Consider the following 20,911-nt stretch of genomic DNA (forward strand, 5'->3'; position numbering starts at 1 on the left):
ATGAACACGACTACCCGGCCTCTTCGCACTGGGAGGTGGGAAACTGGCCTCCTGTGGCGTAATCCGGAAGCCACATTGCCTGACAACCGGCAGTGCGCGCTGAAACGACTTCATTCCCTTGAGAAGAAGCTGGCAGCAGATCAGAATCTGGCAGCAGCCTACAGCGACAAGATGAGCCAGCTGGTCAACAAAGGATACGCCAGGAAGCTGTCTAAACTGGAAGCGTCAACAACCGCACCCAGAAAATGGTACCTGCCGCACTTTGCGGTGACAAACCCCAATAAGCCAGGGAAGATCAGAATAGTGTTTGACGCCGCCAGTCGATGCCGAGGGACCTCCCTTAATGATCAGCTGCTTACCGGCCCTGACCTGCTGTCTTCCCTCTTAGGGAATATTCTGCGCTTTCGAGAGGGAAACATCGCCATTGCCGCAGATATCAAGGAAATGTTTCTGCAGATCAAGATAAGGCGGGAAGATCAGCTGTCCCAACTCTACCTCTGGAGATTACCGAACCAACACGAACCTGATACTTACCAGATGTCATCTATGATGTTCGGAGCCACTTGTTCACCGAGCAGCGCCCAGTTCGTCCGGAACAAGGTAGCCGGGGAATACGAACATGAAAACCCGATTGCCGCAGCAGCCATTCGTTCTAAATTCTACATGGATGACTACCTAGATGCGGTAGACAGTTGTCAGGAGGCTGCCTCACTCGTCCACGGTGTGAGCACCCTCCTCGCGAAAGGAGGATTCCACCTAACTAGCTGGGCATCTAACAGTCCAGCTGCCATAGCCGGTGTTCCCACAGAAGACCGGGCCAGTTCCACAGTGCGGATCAGCGGTGGAGGTACGGAGACGGAACGAGTGCTCGGACTAGTTTGGGACCCATCCACTGATAACTTCCTGTACTCATTCCAAGAGGCGATCACCCCAGAAGTGGCCACGCGACCCACGAAAAGGCAGCTGCTCTCAATAGTAATGAAAATCTTCGACCCAGTAGGCTTCATTTCCTGCCTTACAATCCGGTCGAAGATACTGCTGCAGGCCGTGTGGCGCTCGAGTATAGGCTGGGACAACCCCATTACCCCTGAACATACACAGAGGTGGACCGAATGGCTGAGCCTGTTGAATACACACAGCATTTCAGTTCCGAGACGCTGCCTCCATCTCAAGCAGAACAGCGTGACCCTACATCTCTTCTGCGATGCGTCAGAACAAGCCTGCTGCGCTGTCGCCTATTACACCGAAGAAGTAAATGGATCCCTACAGGCGACATTTCTGGCCAGTAAATGCAAAGTGGCGCCACTGAAGCCCCTCTCCATTCCCCGCCTTGAGTTACAAGCCGGACTCATCGCGGCAAGACTAGCCCAGACCATCCACAAGGAAAGCCAGGCCCGTATATCCCAAACGTACTTCTGGACAGACTCTGCAACCGTATTGTGCTGGTTACGAACTGACCCACGTACGTACTCTGCCTTCGTGGCAAACAGACTGGGCGAAATAGATGAGTTAACCAACATACTCGACTGGAGATGGGTGCCAACCAAGCTCAATCCCGCTGACATCGGTACAAGGGACTCAGATGTGCCCGACCTATCACCCAAAGGAAGGTGGTTTACCGGGCCGGCCTTTATCATTTTACCTGAGAGTGCGTGGCCAAAAGAGCGTGCACCTGTCAAAAGGCCCGACGACCAGACACTAGAGGTTAAGCCTCACTACGTCGGCCTTCTATCAACTGCAAGGGAAGCCTTACCATCCATCGAGAGATTCTCCTCATGGCAACGGCTGATTCGTGCAACAGCATGGGTTCTCCGCTTTGTGAAACAATGTCGGATGAAAGTTAACAAATCTGTAGGGGGCCCACTGCGAGCGGAGGAGATCAAAGAGGCGGAAGACAGATGGATAAAAAGGTCTCAGGAGGACGCCTTCAATACTGACATGACCACCCTCAAGCAAGGCCAAATGCTGCCGACTGGTAGTCGTCTGAACCCATTAAACCCCTTCTTCGGACAAGACGGCGCCCTGCGGATGGGTACCCGGCTGCGAGCTCTAGCGAAAACGAAGTGTGTAGCACGGACTCCCGTCATCCTGGATGGAGACCACCCGTACACTCAGCTCCTGATTCGCCACTACCACCAGAAGGCGGACCATCCCAGCACGGAGAAGACGGTCGCAGAGGTGCGGGGCGATTTCTTTGTACTGCGTCTGCGCACTACAAGCAGGAAGATAGCACACGCCTGCCCCACCTGCCACATAAGGAGAAGCAAACCCTCTCCACCACTAATGGGGGCGCTACCACCACCTCGACTGATGCATCACATCCGCCCATTTACACATTGCGGACTCGACTACTTCGGGCCTATGGAGATCACGGTTGGCAGACATCGGGAAAAACGATATGGAGCCATCTTCACTTGTCTCTCGACCCGCGCCATTCACTTAGAACTGGCCGCCTCACTGACCGCAGACTCAGCCATCATGGCCATACAGCGGATGACTGCGCGAAGGGGACAACCCGCAGCCATGTACTCCGACAACGGAACAAATTTTCATGGAGCCGATGCAGAGATGAGAGACGCTCTGGTATCATTGAGCCACGATGCCAGAATGCTTGATGCCATAGCCACCCAGGGCATTGAGTGGCATTTCATACCTCCAATGACGCCCCACATGGGGGGAGCTTGGGAGAGGCTTGTACGGTCAGTAAAAAGAGCCCTGAGCACCACACTTAAGGAACGGGCACCTAGAGAAGAAACCTTACTCACGGCCCTGGCAGAGGCTGAATTCACAGTGAACAACAGACCACTCACTCACATATCAGTTGACCCACGCGACGAAGAGCCTTTGACCCCCAACCACTTTCTTCTAGGGTCGGCTGGAAAGCGTCCCCTCTTGTCCATGTTTGGCAAAAAGGAAGAGGAAATATGCCTTCGCCGCCAGTGGCGTATCGGCCAGCAACTTGCAGACATATTCTGGAGGCGGTGGCTTCTAGAATACCTTCCCACCATGGCAGCTCGGCAAAAATGGCACAACCCGGTCACACCCATTAAGAAGGATGACCTGGTGGTCATTATGGACTCCACGCTGCCACGGAACAGCTGGCCGCGTGGCCGCGTCCTTGAGGCCGTGCCCGCCGCCGACGGACAAGTCAGGACAGCCCGTATCCAGACAAGTTCCGGAATATATGTTAGACCGGCCATTAAAATCGCCGTCATACTACCTGCTTCAACAACACCAGCCGATCCAATCACCAGCACGACAACACCTGCCTAGCCGAAACCCCTTGCAATGACATCAACTGCAAACACGAGACGCTGGGATGAAACAGAACACGCCCGACGGAGTAGCTGGGCGCAGCAGAGACTGCACCGTGGGGAGTATATCGGACGTGCAGAGCCAAAGTCATTATGAGATAACAAGATCTCAAGTTTTTACGATGTCCTTAATATTTTTGATAAAACCATTTAGATATCTGCGTCAAAATAAATATGATACTATAATATTATTCCACATCCTTAATGTGCGACTGCTATAGTTAATATTAATGGATTTTCGGCGCCACCATACATTTAAAAACTAATGTTTTTGTTTTGTTCAACACAGTGAAGAGATAAGGGTGATCGCTAATTACTCTCATTGAACATGTGTGAAATTTAATGTATAATTTTGTCCAATAAATAGAGAAGTAACTGGTACAAACAGTCACTTCTCATCCGAGAGTTCTCGGGAAAGTAATACTTGTTTAATTTAATGTTTTCCTACTGCCCCTGCAAAAACTCTCAGATCAAGGTGTCAATGTGTGCCGGTGCCCTATTGAATTTGCAGTATTTGTGCGGACTTCACTAACTTGGTCCCGTACAGGTGGGTAGGAATCTGGGGTTAATGTGTCCAGGAGTGACAGACATATCAATCCATCCCTCCCACTGCGGTGGGGTCCGGCTGGAGAGGTCAAAAGGTATCCCTCAACCAGTCTCACCCGATCCGACCCGTTACGCAGTACGTGGGCAAACGCATCCGCCGCCAAGACCTAGACAAAGCTCACCACGTGAACCCGGGCACCCCTGCTATGTCACCAAACGTAGCGATCACTTGGGGTGACCCATGGCAGGGGTGTTAGTTATCCGATAAATGGTTCCCCGGGCGGCGGTACCAATATCCGCCTCTCTAATTGGATCATAGTTCCAAGTGTTCATACAGAAGAATTGAAAAAAGGTAGGTACCTCAGTACCTACTTTTCAACAATTTGCACGAAATTTTTTAAAACTAGAGATCTTTTTTTGGGTTGAAGCGCGTGAGGCCTTGTACATTTATTTCGCTTGGCTTTTACTTGCCAATTCTTTCCCTATAAAACCACAGGTCTCCCAGTTGGAAGCTATTCGTGATGTTATATTATTATTATTAAATTACGACAATCACAAAGTCATTGTATAATTCTGAGTTTACCTCGTGTGATACTCGAAACTCGAGATCTCACACCGCTCAAAGTAGCCATGACGAAATTAATAGGACGGTAAATTATTTTATTGTAATGTGACTTTTTCAAGAGCAAAGTAATTTTAAATTACTTTCAGGTGAACTTTGAAAACCGAAGAGATGATAATCAGTTAATATATCCAAAAAAATGACAGGATGCAGTTGTGGACAAAAAATCTCCTAACATAGGTAAAATATATTAGCTATTGATTTTAAACTAACAAAACCTAATTTATTACTACAGTCGTCAGGTCAGGTGCTCTGAAACCACTGAGCTATGTCGGCTTATTTCCGCTTATTTATTTGTCTTATAGACATTACTTTATCATTAAAAAATAATAATATTTGACAAGTCAAAAATATTTCACCAATAAATGAAGATATTATATGTCTCGACGCCATCTAGTGAGATATTTAGCACTAACAAAGCCTTTCCTACAAAAATAAAGTTGGTTGTTTATACAGGTAGAAAAAATAAAATAAGCAGTAATTGTTGATTGAGGTACTAGTAGGTACATATTGAATCATTTGGCGGTTGGAAATAAGCCGACATAGCTCAGTGGTTTCAGAGCACCTGACCGGACATCAGAAGGCACGGGTTCTATTCCCGTTGGCGGCATTTATTTTTACACGGGAGATATTTTCAATTTGTATTGATATTTCAGGCGACTAATTATTGATTATAATTATTTATTACGCTTTGTAATTGTAGCTAAATGATTTTGCACAAACAAAAGCTACTCTACTACAACAGTAGTCACTGTGACTGAAATGTCATATAACTAGGTGCAGATATGTACTGCAAATAGAAAGATATTTTTAAGACAGTAAATACTATTAGACATACGAAGTTAAAGCAACAAAATCAATAGTAACCAGTGTTAATATTGTCTTCAAAACAAATCCTCTACTGGACACACTTGAAACAAACAGCATTTAGCACTCTGAATCACATATTCTGTTGTACTTGGCCGATCACAGCGGGTCTGAAGTAGCCGCGATAGCTTAGCGGCATCAGCCACTCTAGCAGGTCCATGCATTCAAAATCCCTGTCGCGGCAATGACATTTTGTCATGCGTGATTTTTATTACGATTTTGCTTGTTTTCTGAAAGACGAGCTTTTTAAAAAAATTCACTTTGTGGCAGATTATACCCCCGTACATACCAATAACAGAAAACGGCACTCACACAAAAAGTTATCAAAAATTCCACTAATCAATTGTGTTCGGTGATCAATTCTGATATCTGCATAACCGGATGAACGCATAAGAGCTCGGTTTGGAATATACAAGTACCTAATTATGTATTATGCATCCTACATCCGACACTCTATTTATTACGTTAAAATTATTTAATGGGTTAGTCAGGCTGCGAAGCGACATTTGCTTTATAGCTACGGTATACAGTTGTTGTTTTTTTATGTCCGTTGTCTGTTTATATACCTTACCTAGTATGTCTACAGAATCTATTTATGCACGTACATAGATTGCTTACAAGGTGTTTATATTATTATCGCAAAAAATACTACTGTATTGGAGAGGAGTAAAAGGAGAAGCTTTATTGATATTTCGGTTGAAGTTCTCCTTTAAAATTTTCCTTATTTTGGTATAGGTAACAACAAACCTACTTGTATTACCAACATGAAGAAATCGTATTGAATTCCTCTTTTATTATTTTCAGTAAAAAAATATTTTTATTTTTATTTTATGGAGTAGGCACCTACTTGCTTCCTAACATGAAAAAATTCATCTTGAATTCCGTTTTTAAATAATCTTAAAGTACCTAACTAATCCAACTTAGGGATACAAAATAATTATGCTTGAATTAATGTTTTTCCAATTTTTTCTAGTACCTATTGTTATTTTTTTTATCTTTTCTCAAAGTAACACAAAAACTATCACCGATAACCGTTCCAAATTTCTATCAGAAAAGCAGATCTATTATTTGTTCTTTCGACCTGACCTGTGTTATTTGAGTATCCTTTGATCCGTTGAGACCAGATCTGACACAACGGATGCACAACGGTGTGTTGCGGTTGGACTACGAACACCTGAGCTTCTCCTAGTGAAACTTTAAACGTCTGGCTGAACAATGCGTGAGAACCAATTAAAAAGTTACCATTCATCGAAAGGTTGATTTGGAAACGGGCTTATTTGAGAATTGCCATTTTGACGCGACTGACGTTGCGATGGGTGGATTTCGCGGGGACCGTTGTATTTACGATGCGCGAGACGTATTGCCTAGTGGCGGGCGGCGGCGGTCCCGAGACGGGAGGAACAAAAACTCGCCTCCGCTGGTGGGAGAACTGCTTTGTGTTCTGTTCCGAGGCACGGAGGACGGAGCTACCTTCTAACCACGAAGGTACCGTAAAGGTACCTCACTTTGCCACTGTCGGGGTAAATTTGCTCTATTAGTAAAAGGGGTATTATCTTTTATGAATACGCAAAATTATGTATAGAATACAACCTTGCGAACGTATTGTGAAATTAATAATGGCAATAACATTTGGAAGATTTTTATAGCGCCGTTTTTGTGAAAAATCACCTCAAGGGCGCTGTAATGCCTCTCTTAATCTCACCTAATCTAACACATCCGACGTTTATGAGATCGATCAATGGGTCAATAAAATAAGAAGAGGAACGCTGTTTGGTTATGTGAGGTTAGTTTAGATTGAGGGGCATGCAGTTCCGGCTTTTCCCTATTTTGCGTCTCTATAACTAACATTTAAAATTTTATTTATTTATAAAATACATGATAATACATTAAAACATGCATTTATATATGATACATTTAATCACCATACTAGGCGACTGCCTGTTTCATGGTGACCAATAGAATATAGTTATGTGAAGTCTAGTGTGAACATATAAATCATCAGCGAAGAGCAGAACTTGTACATCTTTATGTATAAATAATTTTTTTTAAAAAAATTGGTCCGAGGTGAAATCCTTGGGGAACCCCACTTGTGGCTTCGAAGATTTAAGATTCTATAGAATTTATTTTAACACAATGCTTTCTTTTACTAAGATAACAGTTGATCCAGATCAATAAGGTTCCTTTAATTCCCAAAAGACTTAGTTTATGCAGAAGAATATGTCTCCTAACTTTATCAAAAGCTTTGGAAAAATCAGTGTACATCGAATCCACCTGATGCTCGAAGACAAAGGAATCAGTTTTATAATTTTCATAAATGATTAAGTTACTTAAAGTGTTTCTACCTGTGATAAAGCCGTGCTGATTGGGTACGATTATATTATTGATTTGTATTGTAATGACATCTAGGACTTATGATTCAAAGAGTTTGGGTATAGCGGACAATATACATATTGGTATGTATTTTGATACATCGCTTTTATCACCCTTTTTGTGAACAGGCATTAAAAATCTTTTTTCCACTGATCCGGAAAACACCCTGATGACAAAGACTTATTAAATAATATGAATTTATTGCAATTGCAGATTTATTGGAATCTAAAGCTTTTATACCCTTTTCTATTGCAGCTATTTCAATGAAACAATGGCTTCTTCAAGTGATATATCGTTAGGGATCTCACTGTCAGGAATATCCAAGTCATATACACTTTTTAATTAATCTGCAAAAATATCGACTATACCTTCGGTACTGTTAGCACATTTGTTTTTAAGATACATAGTATTTGGTAACTACAATCATTCTTTCGCTGACCATTAGAAAAATTCCACAATCTTTTTGTGTTATGATGAACCTCCTTTTCTACAAGACTAAGATGATCATTGTAGCATTTACTGGATAATTCTTTGCATTGCCTTCTAAGTCAGTAAAATTTGTATAGTCGTTAACGTTTCTAGATTGCTTATACAATTTGTGCATTTGTTTTTTATTCTTTTTAAAACCATATGGGATAAAGTAAAGCCTTAAAATTAGTTTTAGGAACATCAAGTTCTTTCGAAGTGTTTAAAAATGAATAAAATTGCTGTACCTAATCAATTATATTGTTACCAGCCTCTAAAAATGACCAATCCAAATGGTCAAGATAATCAACAATATTTAGGTAGTCAGCTTTAGTAAAATTGTATGTTGTGTTCTAGACTCATTTGTAATAATAATGTCTAACGCCGGGTGATGTTGATCAAGAGGTAATAACAGTTCGTCCGATTGTTCCACTATTTTCTATATACATACTTATTTATTCACACATATATATTACCGACACTTACAACATTTTCTGAGTATGAGAAACAGGCTACTAACACATCGAAAAAGATTATATTGTTTAATTTTTATCACTTGTGGACTTAGTGGCGGCTGTGACTTTATCGTGTGCTAGAGTGCTAAGATTGTAAAATACGACATTGATGCTTGTGCCTACTTCAGACGCAAAGCTCGTCGTGTATTCTATTACCAAGCTACCCCGCGGGGTCAAAGTAAGGCAACTTTACGGCGCTGGGCTCTCTGAGTCTCTGACTCACATTAATTTGAGCGGCGCAGCCAATCCGGCCAACACAGAACACTGGCCACGGTTTTTATTTCAATGGCAGCCAGTCGCACATTCTCCCCGGTCGCGCAGTGTCGTTCCAGCTCACAACCATTCTAACAAAGAAAACATGAACATTTGAAAGTGTAACAGTGGTGAAGCGGGCAGTTCCAAACGAAAGTACTTTCATATCGACTTGGACAATTACCTCAGTGCCTCTGCAGTGTGAGTTCCGTGCCGGAAAGTGTTAATCCCCCAAGGAAACTGGTAAGGATACGACTGTGATCTCGTCTCCTTTGCCCTGTAAACTAGTTGAATGGCAACCGGATCATGTTGTCTTTCCGTGTACTATATCATATGTAGCAACCTTCTAGCACTACACCTTTATGTTATGCCATAAACATTGCCCATTGATTGTAACGGAGTAAGTTTTTCTTTCCCTTGTACAGATCGTATAACAACAACAGACAGGTTACGTTTTATAAGAGCTCAGTAAGTTTTGCATGCACTTTATAGTGCAGTTTTTATAATGTGATAACTATTATAAAAAATATTGACTAGCAATGGACATGAAAAATATGGAAAAGGATTCAGACAAGAATCTAGTTAGAACAAAAGAGATCTTAACGCCCCTCTGCACTAGCGACCAAATAAAACTATACAGATCCTAAACAATATAAAAACATTTTTCTTTCGCTTTCATTGTTTTAGGTTCTATTTAACATTCGCTAAAAATCTCTTGATAAACTAGAAATTATAACATGGACATCGATAGTAAAAATATAATATACAAGAGTGGCAAGGATACATTTTCGATTTGTTTTCACGTTTTTTTCACAATTTATGGATTGCTATTTGATTGAACCATAGAATTAGTAAGACTTTTATTGGTAATGTGAAGGGCCGTTAAGTTTAATTGATTATGCGTATTACATTTTAACGAAATGAACAATATTACAGCTAAACTTATTCTGCACTCGCAGTTAGTTACGCGATAAAAATACAACGACATAAAAGCTACAATTTCGAGCAAATTCTTGCAAGTTAGTGTGAGAAGTTGGAAAGCACAGTTACCGAATAAGAGTGCAGGTTTTTATGGAGATGTGTGTCTGTGAATAGCGCAGGTATGTTTTGCTTCACCTGTAATTATTATTATTTCAGCATGTATGGATCCCGTTACAGCATCTTTTCGTTGATTTATTGCGCTTCAAGCGAGAAAACTTTACGAGCGAGGTGTTATAACTTGTAACGCTGTATATATACATGCCTACACGCACTTAATATTTTTATACATGATTCTAAAGACCTTTGTGGTCCAGGGTTTATTATTATGCCGCGTTTTACGAAAGTAGTATTGCCGAGGTCCATTTATTTGGCATAGAAGATACTTTCAGTATTTCGCCCAATTGAAAGACAGCCATTCTGAATCGAAGCATTGTATGTTATGACTCGTCTGGTTCCCCCAACAACCCTCTCTCTTTTTTCTTTCACGCCCCTTATATTGCCTTTCATCGGAGGTATCAAAGTCTGACTTCAGAACTAACCCCATACTTTTTCCACCCTTATCCTCATTTTATCCCTGTCTATTCTGGATGGGGTGCAAATATAATATTATACACCCTCCTTACTTTCCTAGAAGTACATAATTAAGGAATTATGCAGCGGTGGGCAATGGCCTGCCAATACGTTTACAAGGGGCGCGCTAATCGCGATGTTCCGGAGAAAGGACGAATTGTTGTAATATACGGGCATATATATTCAACTACAATAACATCATTAGCCGCTGTTCGATGTGTAAAATAGCTAAACACAGTCAACATGACTCGTGAATAATGTTGATATGATTTATCCCATATTATATACATATTCGACATGAAATATATTCGTCTGAAAGGTCTGCAGCGTTCAATCCTCGGAATCCCTGGTGGCCCCTCTGCAGAACCCTAGTTTTCCACGAAACCCACTTCGGGAGCTGTTGTGTTAGACTGTAAAAAATAAACACCTTGGTCTCTTTAATTACGCACCCGAATTAAATGTATTTTACTTGAAATTTCAAAAGGCAACAAGTTCATAACACATTTAATTAATCTACAGAAATTATTCAGCAGGCTAATAATTTTATCAGATAATATGTTTTTTTTTACCAGGGGCGCGGTCTCTCCAGCGCACCCCTGCCATAATGTTTTAGAGTTTTTCAATAAATCGATATCAGAATAAAATATCCACACTCTGCTGGCTTCTTTAACATCCGTTTTACGATTACACCAAAAGCAACACTTAGAATAATTGTCTACGCATTTGATTTTGTGAGTCGTGAGTTTAATGTCCTTCAATTATTATCTTTTATAAATGACTTTATATCAGTGAGTATCGAACAAAGAAAAATAAATATTTGTATATCAGTGCTTAGAAAACTTGTTTTGTTTTAGATTTTCCTTAAGTGGTCATTTTAATATTGTCCTGGGAACGTATTTATTGCGAAATACATATCTGGCAATATAACTAATAGATACATTATAAGATAACATCGAAATTTGATGGAGGCTGGAGAAAGATCAAGGAGAATCGAACTAGAATACAAATATAGTACTTCATCTGAGACCTTTCACAAAGCTCCAATGAGAACACATTCGCAGAAATGTTGCCATTGTGATACCTATACAGTATACACTCATAGCTGAAAAGGAATTCAAATAAAATTTATTTTGTGAAGGGACCCCATAAATTTGGCACAAAAGATTTCCACTCACTTTCTGATTTTTTGTATCTAACGTTCTTTGATTAACCTCAATATATTATAAAGGGTAGTAAAATATTGCGCTTGTATAATATGATTAAAAAAAAATCAAATCCCAAAATTAGATTATACATATTATTATATGTATTATGTCTTCCTACATACAGACTTTTTTACTTCGGAGTATAAATTTTAGATTGCATTTTGGTCTCCGATAACTTTTTTCCACTTAAAAAAATTTAAAAAATCAGTAGGTATTTGACAGAGTGTGGGGGTGGGAGATTGTATTGATCAGTGCAGAAAGGGAATTACGAAACAAACATAAAATGGTTTAACGAAACATTCTAGCAAAATAAAATATTTTTGTAAACAACTCTTTCATAATCGACAGTCACAGTGTTCTACTTATTCCCTAATAGGTATATATCTATCAAATCTATTCGTATCGTATTTTCTCTTTGATGAGAAACATCTTTTGGCGTGCCTTTGAGGGGGGGGGGTGGTAACAGACTAGCAAGTCAAGCGTGGCAAGATGGGACGACGCCCTTGCACGGCTCTTTCCGCCCGTCTCACCAAAATTGGCAATGGATCTTTTCTAAAAAATGATGAATTTTTAATTCGCGACATATTACTTTGTACATATAACAATAAAATAATTGTTTTACTATAATAAAAATATTGTTTACTTTCATTTTCACTACCTTCAATTCAAATCAATTTCGATGTTTCACACCTTCAAGGCGTCCTGGACGGCTTTTAAAAAAAATTAATACCTACCTCCATTCTTACTCTCAGACATATAAATAACACACTGAAGTAGGCAATTAGTACTGAAAAACATTATAATACAGGTAGATACAATATTAAGGATCAAAGTGTTTTTTTGATAAATTCAAATTCGGAGTCGGTACCTACCAATTATTAGGCTCACCGTCGAAGATTATTTTCTGATTCTGATGGTTGAACTAGAAAAAAAAAATTTGTTCATAATTATTGATAAAAAAACGATCTAAGCCCGCACATTCATAAACAGTTCTAATTGGCTACAACGTCATTATGATGTATGTAACACTACTGGCTGGTAAGACGGCCGTCACCGACGTCAATAACGCCACGAATATCTTGTTTTGGCGGCAAATCGAAAATGGCACGTTTAAATTTATTCATAAATGCTAAAATAAAATAAAAATGTCATCAATATCGTAATTTTTTTAAAGAAAAAAAACTTTAAATAAATAGGTATTCCGCAAGAATTAAAATACATTTTTTTAAACTTCCAAATCTCGATGTAATTGAAAAATCCTCATATATGTTAATTCACATTTTATTTAAAATAATATGTAGTATATTTGTGGAACGTTCCAGAGTAGAAAATGCTCTTATAACGCTTTTGTGTAAGACTACCATTCATAATTGAAACGTTGCTTGAAATAGCTTAAGTCATGTTTGATGACTAGATCTGAATAGCCAGGTACTTCCCCACCTTTCTCTTCCCCATCTCCTTCACTCCCGACTACCTTCAGCATCACTACATACCCAAATGAGAATGCCATTGAGCCGGTGACCGGATAAATCATCAAAATGATAATTCATCACATCTTAAAAAAGTTTTATAAAGTGATGTAACAAAAACTTTATTAACTGGGTTAAGTAGGTTAGGTTAGGTTAGGTTAGTTTAGGTTAGGTTTAATTTATTTTTTTCATCGTTTCTAATGAAACATCACTTTTTAAAGGTGTGTTGAATTGTCACTGTGTTGAGTTATCATGGAACCCATTGAGCCTAAAGTCTCTCTTGGAACAGTTGGACTCTCGAGCGGGATGTGCATTAAAAAAATCATTTTAGATATCCCAGGGCTAACCGGATTTCGTGAAGTGCATAGACTACCACCCTGGAATACGAGTACCGTCTCCTCCGCATGGTTGCACCTCCTTCCTTCTAATTCACATCGCCGTGCGTGCAGATCCGGTTGCTGTCGGTTACGCCTGCATATTGTGTCACGCCGTCAATATTAATTTGTTTTTCACGAGATCGGGGATACACGCGATGGCCTTCGATGTAACAAATTTACACTACATATTGTGGAGATCAGTCGCTAAATATGGAGACTACGTCAATGGTTGCTTTTGGTCAATTTTCACGATTTATTTTGCTCAAAACAATCACGTGTCGTTAAAAATAAATAAGTTAAGAGTAATTTTTGCACATTTTTTCTAATAATCAAATACAATTTGCAATATGAACATGGCTGGATTGCAACCATTATCTGGTGAATGTGTAATTTTTGGTTCTGCGCCCTTAGGTGATTTTTAAAAAAACGGCGCTATACAAATTATCAATCATTATATCCTCACCAAACACAAGAGTATTGTCTCTTTATGTAAAAAATCTATTATTATTTTCCTTTATTATTTATGTGTATTTATTGTAAAAAACACAAACAATAAAAAGCAGTCAGAAAGCTGCGGACTCAATTTCCGGCGGCGACATTTATTTTTTCTCGGAAGATTTTTTCAATTTTTATGGGTTTTTTGAGCTGATAATTATTGCTTATGATTTGTTATCCTTTGTGGTTGCATAAAAACCTTGTCTTGTAAACATAAGTTTATCTCTGAAAAAATAGTAATAAATAAAAAGTATTAATATTGGACAGTATTTATACGTGTATATATTATTCACATTTTATCTTTAAAGCTATAAATAATAGTCTGCTTGTTTCTTCTTGATAGTGAGCTCTGGCGCTGTGAAAATTTTAATGTTCTAAGACAATTTATATAATGAGGCATGAAGCTATGAAACATCAATTTAAGATAATTTGATTCAATTTATTTTTTTTATTTACTTAGTAAAAATTAAGATCACAAACTAAAATTAAATGTACATACTCCTAGTTTATTTCATATTTTCAAGTATTCAATAAGAAAAATGCGTAGAAATTCTGGCGACGCCGGGAAATAACAGCGTATCAATTTCAATCGAATCGTGATGAAATAACGTTATTGACAGCTCGTGTAGCAACGATATTGAGTTGCATTTTATTATCTATTGTATTTAAAAAAAAAATCGTTTTAAATCATAAAACACGTTGAGTCAGGACTCCTTGACGGTATTGAGGGGGTACCTACCTGTTATTATTACACGACACATGAAAGATTGAATCATTTTTCTACGACTAATGACTTGAACTGTTTCATAATTGGTACAAAACACAATGTACACATAACATAACATTGCTGTAAACGGGAAACTCGGAAGCTGCATTGCGGTGAAACGCTGTAACGGGGCGGTGGTGTAACTCTACACCTAGAATCCATCTTAAACACGAACACCACCAACTCAAGAAACATACATTTACCCATCGATGTTGCAAAAACAAACAAAAGATTCTATTATAAATATGTAGTAATGATCTACGTTATAACCTTTTCTCCTGGGAGCAAGGATTCTTGAACATCTTCGCTAACTAAAAGAACTAATCCATAATTTGCCAATGTTTCTATGGTGATTGTTTATCGAATAGCTTTATCAAATTCCAATTTTTTTTTAAATACATCTAGGTATTTAAACTTCGATTATTTTTCTTTAATGAACAAATGAATCAATGAAATGGAAGTGGAATCAGCCCACTTCGTCGGGAAGTGATAGGGTGTAGATTCATCGCCAATTCGATTGGGTGTCATCAATCGAGCTGCAACTCGGCAGATAGACTCGTTGTCGATGACAATGTATTCTACTAACTTTTGGTGTAACTCACGCACACGCACGCATTTCTCCGAAATGACATTTTAAAAATTTAAAGCAGTTAATATACTAAATAAATCTCTATAACATGTTATAGCACATTTTAGTCACTTCCTTGGGAGGAAAGTTCAATCCTTAGACAAACAAAAAATAAATAAAAAATAATATATACGTTATAGTTTAAAAAAACTTTGTTTTTACGATTTGATTTTGATTCACTTTCGGTCAAGAACTCTATTATCTGAAAATTTACTTTTCTTATCTTGTTGTGATTTTGCATGCGAAGTAGATACTGCTATCTTGCGTCTAATTGACTGAACGTAGCGAAGTCCTATTTCAACTCGACCATTTGACATTTTATCCGTTTGTAAATTTGTTTGTTACGTTTCGGTTCCAGTTAAAGATGGTGGCCTTGTTGGATACTACCTTTTTATCCCGCCAGAGTTCGCATGATCGTGGTTCCAACTACGAGCTGCCGAGTTGGAATAATCAATAATATGAATATGAATGTTTGAAAAAATATATATTGTCATTTCTTTGGACAAATTGTATAAGTCCTTATTTGTAATATTTTTTTGATATTAAACTAAATGTTTATGGTTTATAATTAAGGCGATGCACTACGTAGTGTAATCTTTTAAATTGAGCCGCTATCAATAACAACCCTTACGTAAATGGCGATAAAGTTTAAATTCCTGCTTAACACAATCCGCCTGTTTTGATTTATGCAATAAAAAAAACATGGCCAAAAAGTGCCTTTTATTTTATTTTGTGGATGTTCAGGAATAAATATTTAATTTTTTTTCGATCATTTTATAAATAACTTAATTTTCACACTATACAATAAAATCATAACCGAAAATGGGTTCGTAAGTAGGAGATTTCGAACTTTAAAGCAGTTTTCATAGGCTTTATACATTATTTTTTTCTGGGCTTATAAAAAGACTTATCTAAAAAATTCTCGATTGTTTCAAAGGCCAAGATGTATTCTACTCGCAGTATTTAATTAAAGCATCTGAAACATTTCTAGGCGACCAAATTTTCAAACTTAAAACATATGCTTTTGCATTACTACGTATGGCATCGCCTTAAGTAGGTACGTTTAAGTACCTACTTACAAATAGTATGATTTAAAAAAATAGTGATTAATTAAATAAGGGAAATTTAGAAACATAGTGTTTTTGGATGCGAGGTCTACTTAACTGTTCACAGTACTACTAATTTATTATGCGTGATGAAAGTTATGATGCCCTTACTCTTATACTCTTCTGAACAAAAAATGGGTTCGTCTTTCTCTTCCACCGCAGTGTGATTACACTTAGCGCCAGGGTCGGCCAAATGGATCTGTCTCAATAACGTAATCTGACTAGAAAAACATATTTAGGTAGTTTATTCGTTAACATCATCATCCGCTCGTCAGCTTTCCCTCGTGCTGCAGATGTGGTATTTCACGATAGCTGCGGTCTTCGTGGCAATGAGAAGTATTAAGAACCTAATCTTATTGAGGTACATATAGATAGATATGGTCTGCGGTCTGTCGAATTTGTGATTTATTTTGAATTGTTGATGAGATCTCATAATAGGCAGGTAGGTACCTACTTGCCTAATATACCTTCTATGTTATGCAAGCTTGTTTAAACTCGAAATGCAGAATCAAATTCTTGCTTTTGGTGAACTGAACTTAAGTGTATGTACGAACTGTGTACCGGTCAGTGGCTGATTTGACATCGCGTTTGGGTCCCACCTAGGCGTCGTGTGTTCAATCCATCACAACCCAAGCAACATTTTCCGCTTACTAGTAGTAGTAGCAGTAGGAGTATCTCAAATATTGTAGGGTTAATCGTAACAGGGAATGTTTGCCTTTCTTAAAATAAAAACTAGCCCAAAATATGCTGCATTACAATTTTGTTAAAGAATGTGACACGTTAGAAGAACTGAAACAATTAATGATTTATAAACCAAAAGAAAATTGAATGTAATATTTTGATTGGTAATTCCTACCTAATTTGTAAAAAATATTTTTAATAACTGCATACTATGTTTAATTTATCTATTTCTCTAGCGATATTCACATCTTCTTTGCAGTTTTCCAGAAGATGTGATTTCCACTAATTCAAATACAGTCATAAAAACAAATCATAAAATCAGTGGCACTTACAAACATAGTAATTCTGACAAGTAATTTTAAGACCTCTCTGGTCGAGGGGTAAGACTATCGATGGCGATTCAAAATATTTTTTATTTAATTATTTTGTGTTATTTCACAATAAATTAATCAAAAATAATATATAGTATATTTTCTGAACGATCCAGAGTGGATGATACTCTCCGTATCGCCCTGGTGAACGACTGCCATTTATAATTGAATCGTGGCTTTAAATGGCTTTAGCCGTGTTTTGTGACCAAATCTGAATATCCAGATTGTACCAACTTCCCCTTCCTCATCTCCTTCCCCTCCACACCTACCTGCAGCCACACAACATATCCCAATAGAGGATGCCATAATCTCACTGGCTTTAGAAGGCTGGGATCAGTTGGAAGTCTTATATATACTCTATAATATTTAAATTTGACTGATCTAAGTTACTAATATGCTCATCGCGACTAACATTACCTTTCTAAATACTCAATATCTATATGAGAGGGTACCTACTTGACACTTGATATAACTTCCAAACTTCCGAGAACCTACGTGTGTCGCATAATACGAAGCACCTACCCAATATACGTTTCAATGACATCCCTTAGAATAAAGGGTGTACATTAATAAACCTCACAATTTTTTAGAACAGTTCTAAGAAAATGTTTCCAGGTCCCAAGATCTTCAGAAGGAACTACTCCAAACACTGATTTGTATAAAAGTGGTCAAAGAATGTGTCAATATCAATAGTTGAAAAACAAAATTACAGAAAGCAGAAATGCTTTTGAAAAAGCTCCCATTTGTGCGGGAGTGTGGGAATTATCAGAAATGAAAGTTATAACAATAGTTAGTTATTGGGTACCCTGTACACGACGACGATGACGAAGTCTCTATATATCCAGTTCCATATAATAATGAGTCACGAGTAAGGCTGTGAGTCATAGTGATGCATTTGCACTAAACAAACTTCTACTTGAGGACAGTGAATAAACCTTCAGATACACAATGCAACCTTTTACATCAATGATGAAGGTATCTCATTCAATGCCTTCTTCCTAGGCCAGTATACTTTGGGGGAACTCGTCAATCATTTCTCATTATAACTACTATTGTCTGATGTTTGTTTGTATATATTTTGTAGGCCCGGTTTTAATGCTGGCGCATTGGAGCAGGTAGCTCTGATCTACTTATACTCTTTTTGATCTAGATTTTCGAAGAAGTTTGGCTGTAAAGTTCTGTGAACAGTAAGACTTCGCGTAATGTTAACTATTCCGATTTGACAGCTCTTGAGCACATCATACCATATTGACAGGATTGTCCGAACCCGGAACACGCAAACAAATTTACAGACAGGTAGAATGCAAAGTGGTTGAGTTGAAACAGAAGTTTGGTACGCTCAGTAAATTATGATTTTTCTTCTTAGAATCACCTCAAAATTACAGCACCTTTTTTTGCAACCAAAAATACAAGAAATAATTTAAGATATGTTATTCCCATAATTTTCATTCGCAGACTGATTTTGTTCATAAATCGTTAAAGTTGATTGTTCACATAACATTTCGATTTCCATTACAATTTGGCTAATGATTAAAGTGGAAGGTATATTACCTGTTATATCTCTGAACACATTGTTTTATTATAAAAGTAAAAACATCACTCTCTTTTGTAGGATTTATTTGATGTATTATAAAAAATAAAGTAAATTAAATAATTATAAAATGAAGATGGTATGAACTTATAGTAGTTTTCGATTTCTATTTTCGTTTACTATCATTATTACATTTTTCTGTGAGCACCAAGGTGATTTGTACGATAAAAAACTAATAATGTTCATCTAAGCGTGTCCGACGTGTTTAACTTCTTGAAAATTATTAGGTACTTTAACAACAATAATTTGACACTGCTTATGATTTTTCTTGGAAGAAAAATGACTGGTATTCTATTTTTTCCACAAATTATGTTGGAACATACGTCAGCTATTTCTAAACTTGTTTTAGCATTCAAACTATTTACTAGAGACAAATACACCATTTACGTACCACTTTGAAATACATACTATATTTATATAAAAAAACGTATTTATTTTCCTGAATCTACCTCAGATTCTTGGAAATGTAAAAATGCATAATTTTTCCCTAGAAACACTACCAAGAATACTATACGTTACTTTTTTGCACGTTTAGCTTTAAATAAATAAATAAAAACTAAAATAGTTAATAATTTAAATACTCATACTCATAAAAGGACAAGACCCTAGGCGAACCAAGAAACTACTCGATATGGACAGAAACTCACTGAGGGAACTAGTAGGACTACTAACGGGATACTGCCATCTCAGGAGACACACGCAAATATTGTGAGTAGAAAACACCAATAGATGCAGGAAATGTGAAGAGGATGAAGATACTCCAATTCACCTATGGTGCCAATGTCCTGCCCTGATGGGAACTAGGCTCAGATACCTGGGGAGACATACAGTAGAACCAGAAGACATAGCCACATACCCAATAACAACCCTGGTGAACTTTATTAAAGGGACTGGGTCGTTGTTAAAGGATTGGGGTAAAATGGGAGATAGCACAATGGGCCTATGGCCTAAGTGCTCACGGGAACTACGTGTAAACCGTCTATGCTTTAAAAAAATATATATTTTAAATTACCTTCTCCAAAATACCAGCTGAAGAGTCCGGCGTTACCCGGGTTTTCGCAACAGACAGTGACCTTCCTCTTGTTTTCAAAGTCGAGTGTTTAAAAATTCATCAATCGAAAAAAAAACTGTAGGTTTGTATAAAAACCAAAGGCAGCTGCAAACGCTACCCGCCATACCGCCCTCTACACACTATTATTTAAATAAATAGATTTAAATGCACTTCTCAAAGATTCTAGGGTTAAAATTATAAATAAATGTACTAGAACAACACGAGTAAGAATTCGGGCCCCAAATTACTATTCTCGAATTTTTGTGAGAATTTCTCCTAGTGGAAATAAATTAACGACATTTTGCTCTCGAGAAAACTGTGCATGATTTACGATTTCTCAAATTTTCGATGACCGCCTTCTTGACCACAACCTTTAATCAATTGTCATTATTTTTCCCAAATTAACAGTCCGTGGTAATTTCTAACACGTGTTATTTTTTTAAATATAACTAGTTTCTAGAAAATCACATAATCGTCTAATTTATCTGAATCTGACAAGTCGCAATGCGGACACGGATTTCTAGAATAGTAATGATTTATAACCGGATATGCCAACAAATAATCATTCTAGACAACTGCTATTATTAATGTAAAAACCTTTAATTTTGTTCATGATCTGAATGAACCTATTCAGTGCGGCAATAATAAAAAGTCTTTTATTTGCATTGT

The 20,911-nt window shown here is 38.0% G+C and overlaps 2 protein-coding genes across 2 annotated transcripts in view; both read left to right on the forward strand.

Annotated features, from left to right (window-relative positions):
- LOC149426725 (uncharacterized) lies at nucleotides 1–3,273 on the forward strand. Its single transcript, XM_089647092.1, has one exon. It carries the CDS (start codon nucleotides 1–3, stop codon nucleotides 3,271–3,273), a length of 3,273 nt encoding a protein of 1,090 aa, XP_089503218.1.
- Nucleotides 3,274–8,950: 5,677 nt separating this feature from the next.
- LOC149426726 (uncharacterized) overlaps nucleotides 8,951–20,911 on the forward strand; it is a 53,936-nt gene continuing 41,975 nt past the window's right edge. Inside the window, exon 1 of the mRNA XM_089638184.1 lies at nucleotides 8,951–9,194. The gene's annotated coding sequence lies outside the window, so the exon portion shown is untranslated. The remainder of the gene's footprint in view (nucleotides 9,195–20,911) is intronic.

This window comes from Hesperophylax consimilis, chromosome 1, assembly GCF_061612785.1.
Source record: "Hesperophylax consimilis isolate HC1 chromosome 1, BYU_Hcon_1.0, whole genome shotgun sequence".
Taxonomy (NCBI): Eukaryota; Metazoa; Arthropoda; class Insecta; order Trichoptera; family Limnephilidae; genus Hesperophylax; species Hesperophylax consimilis.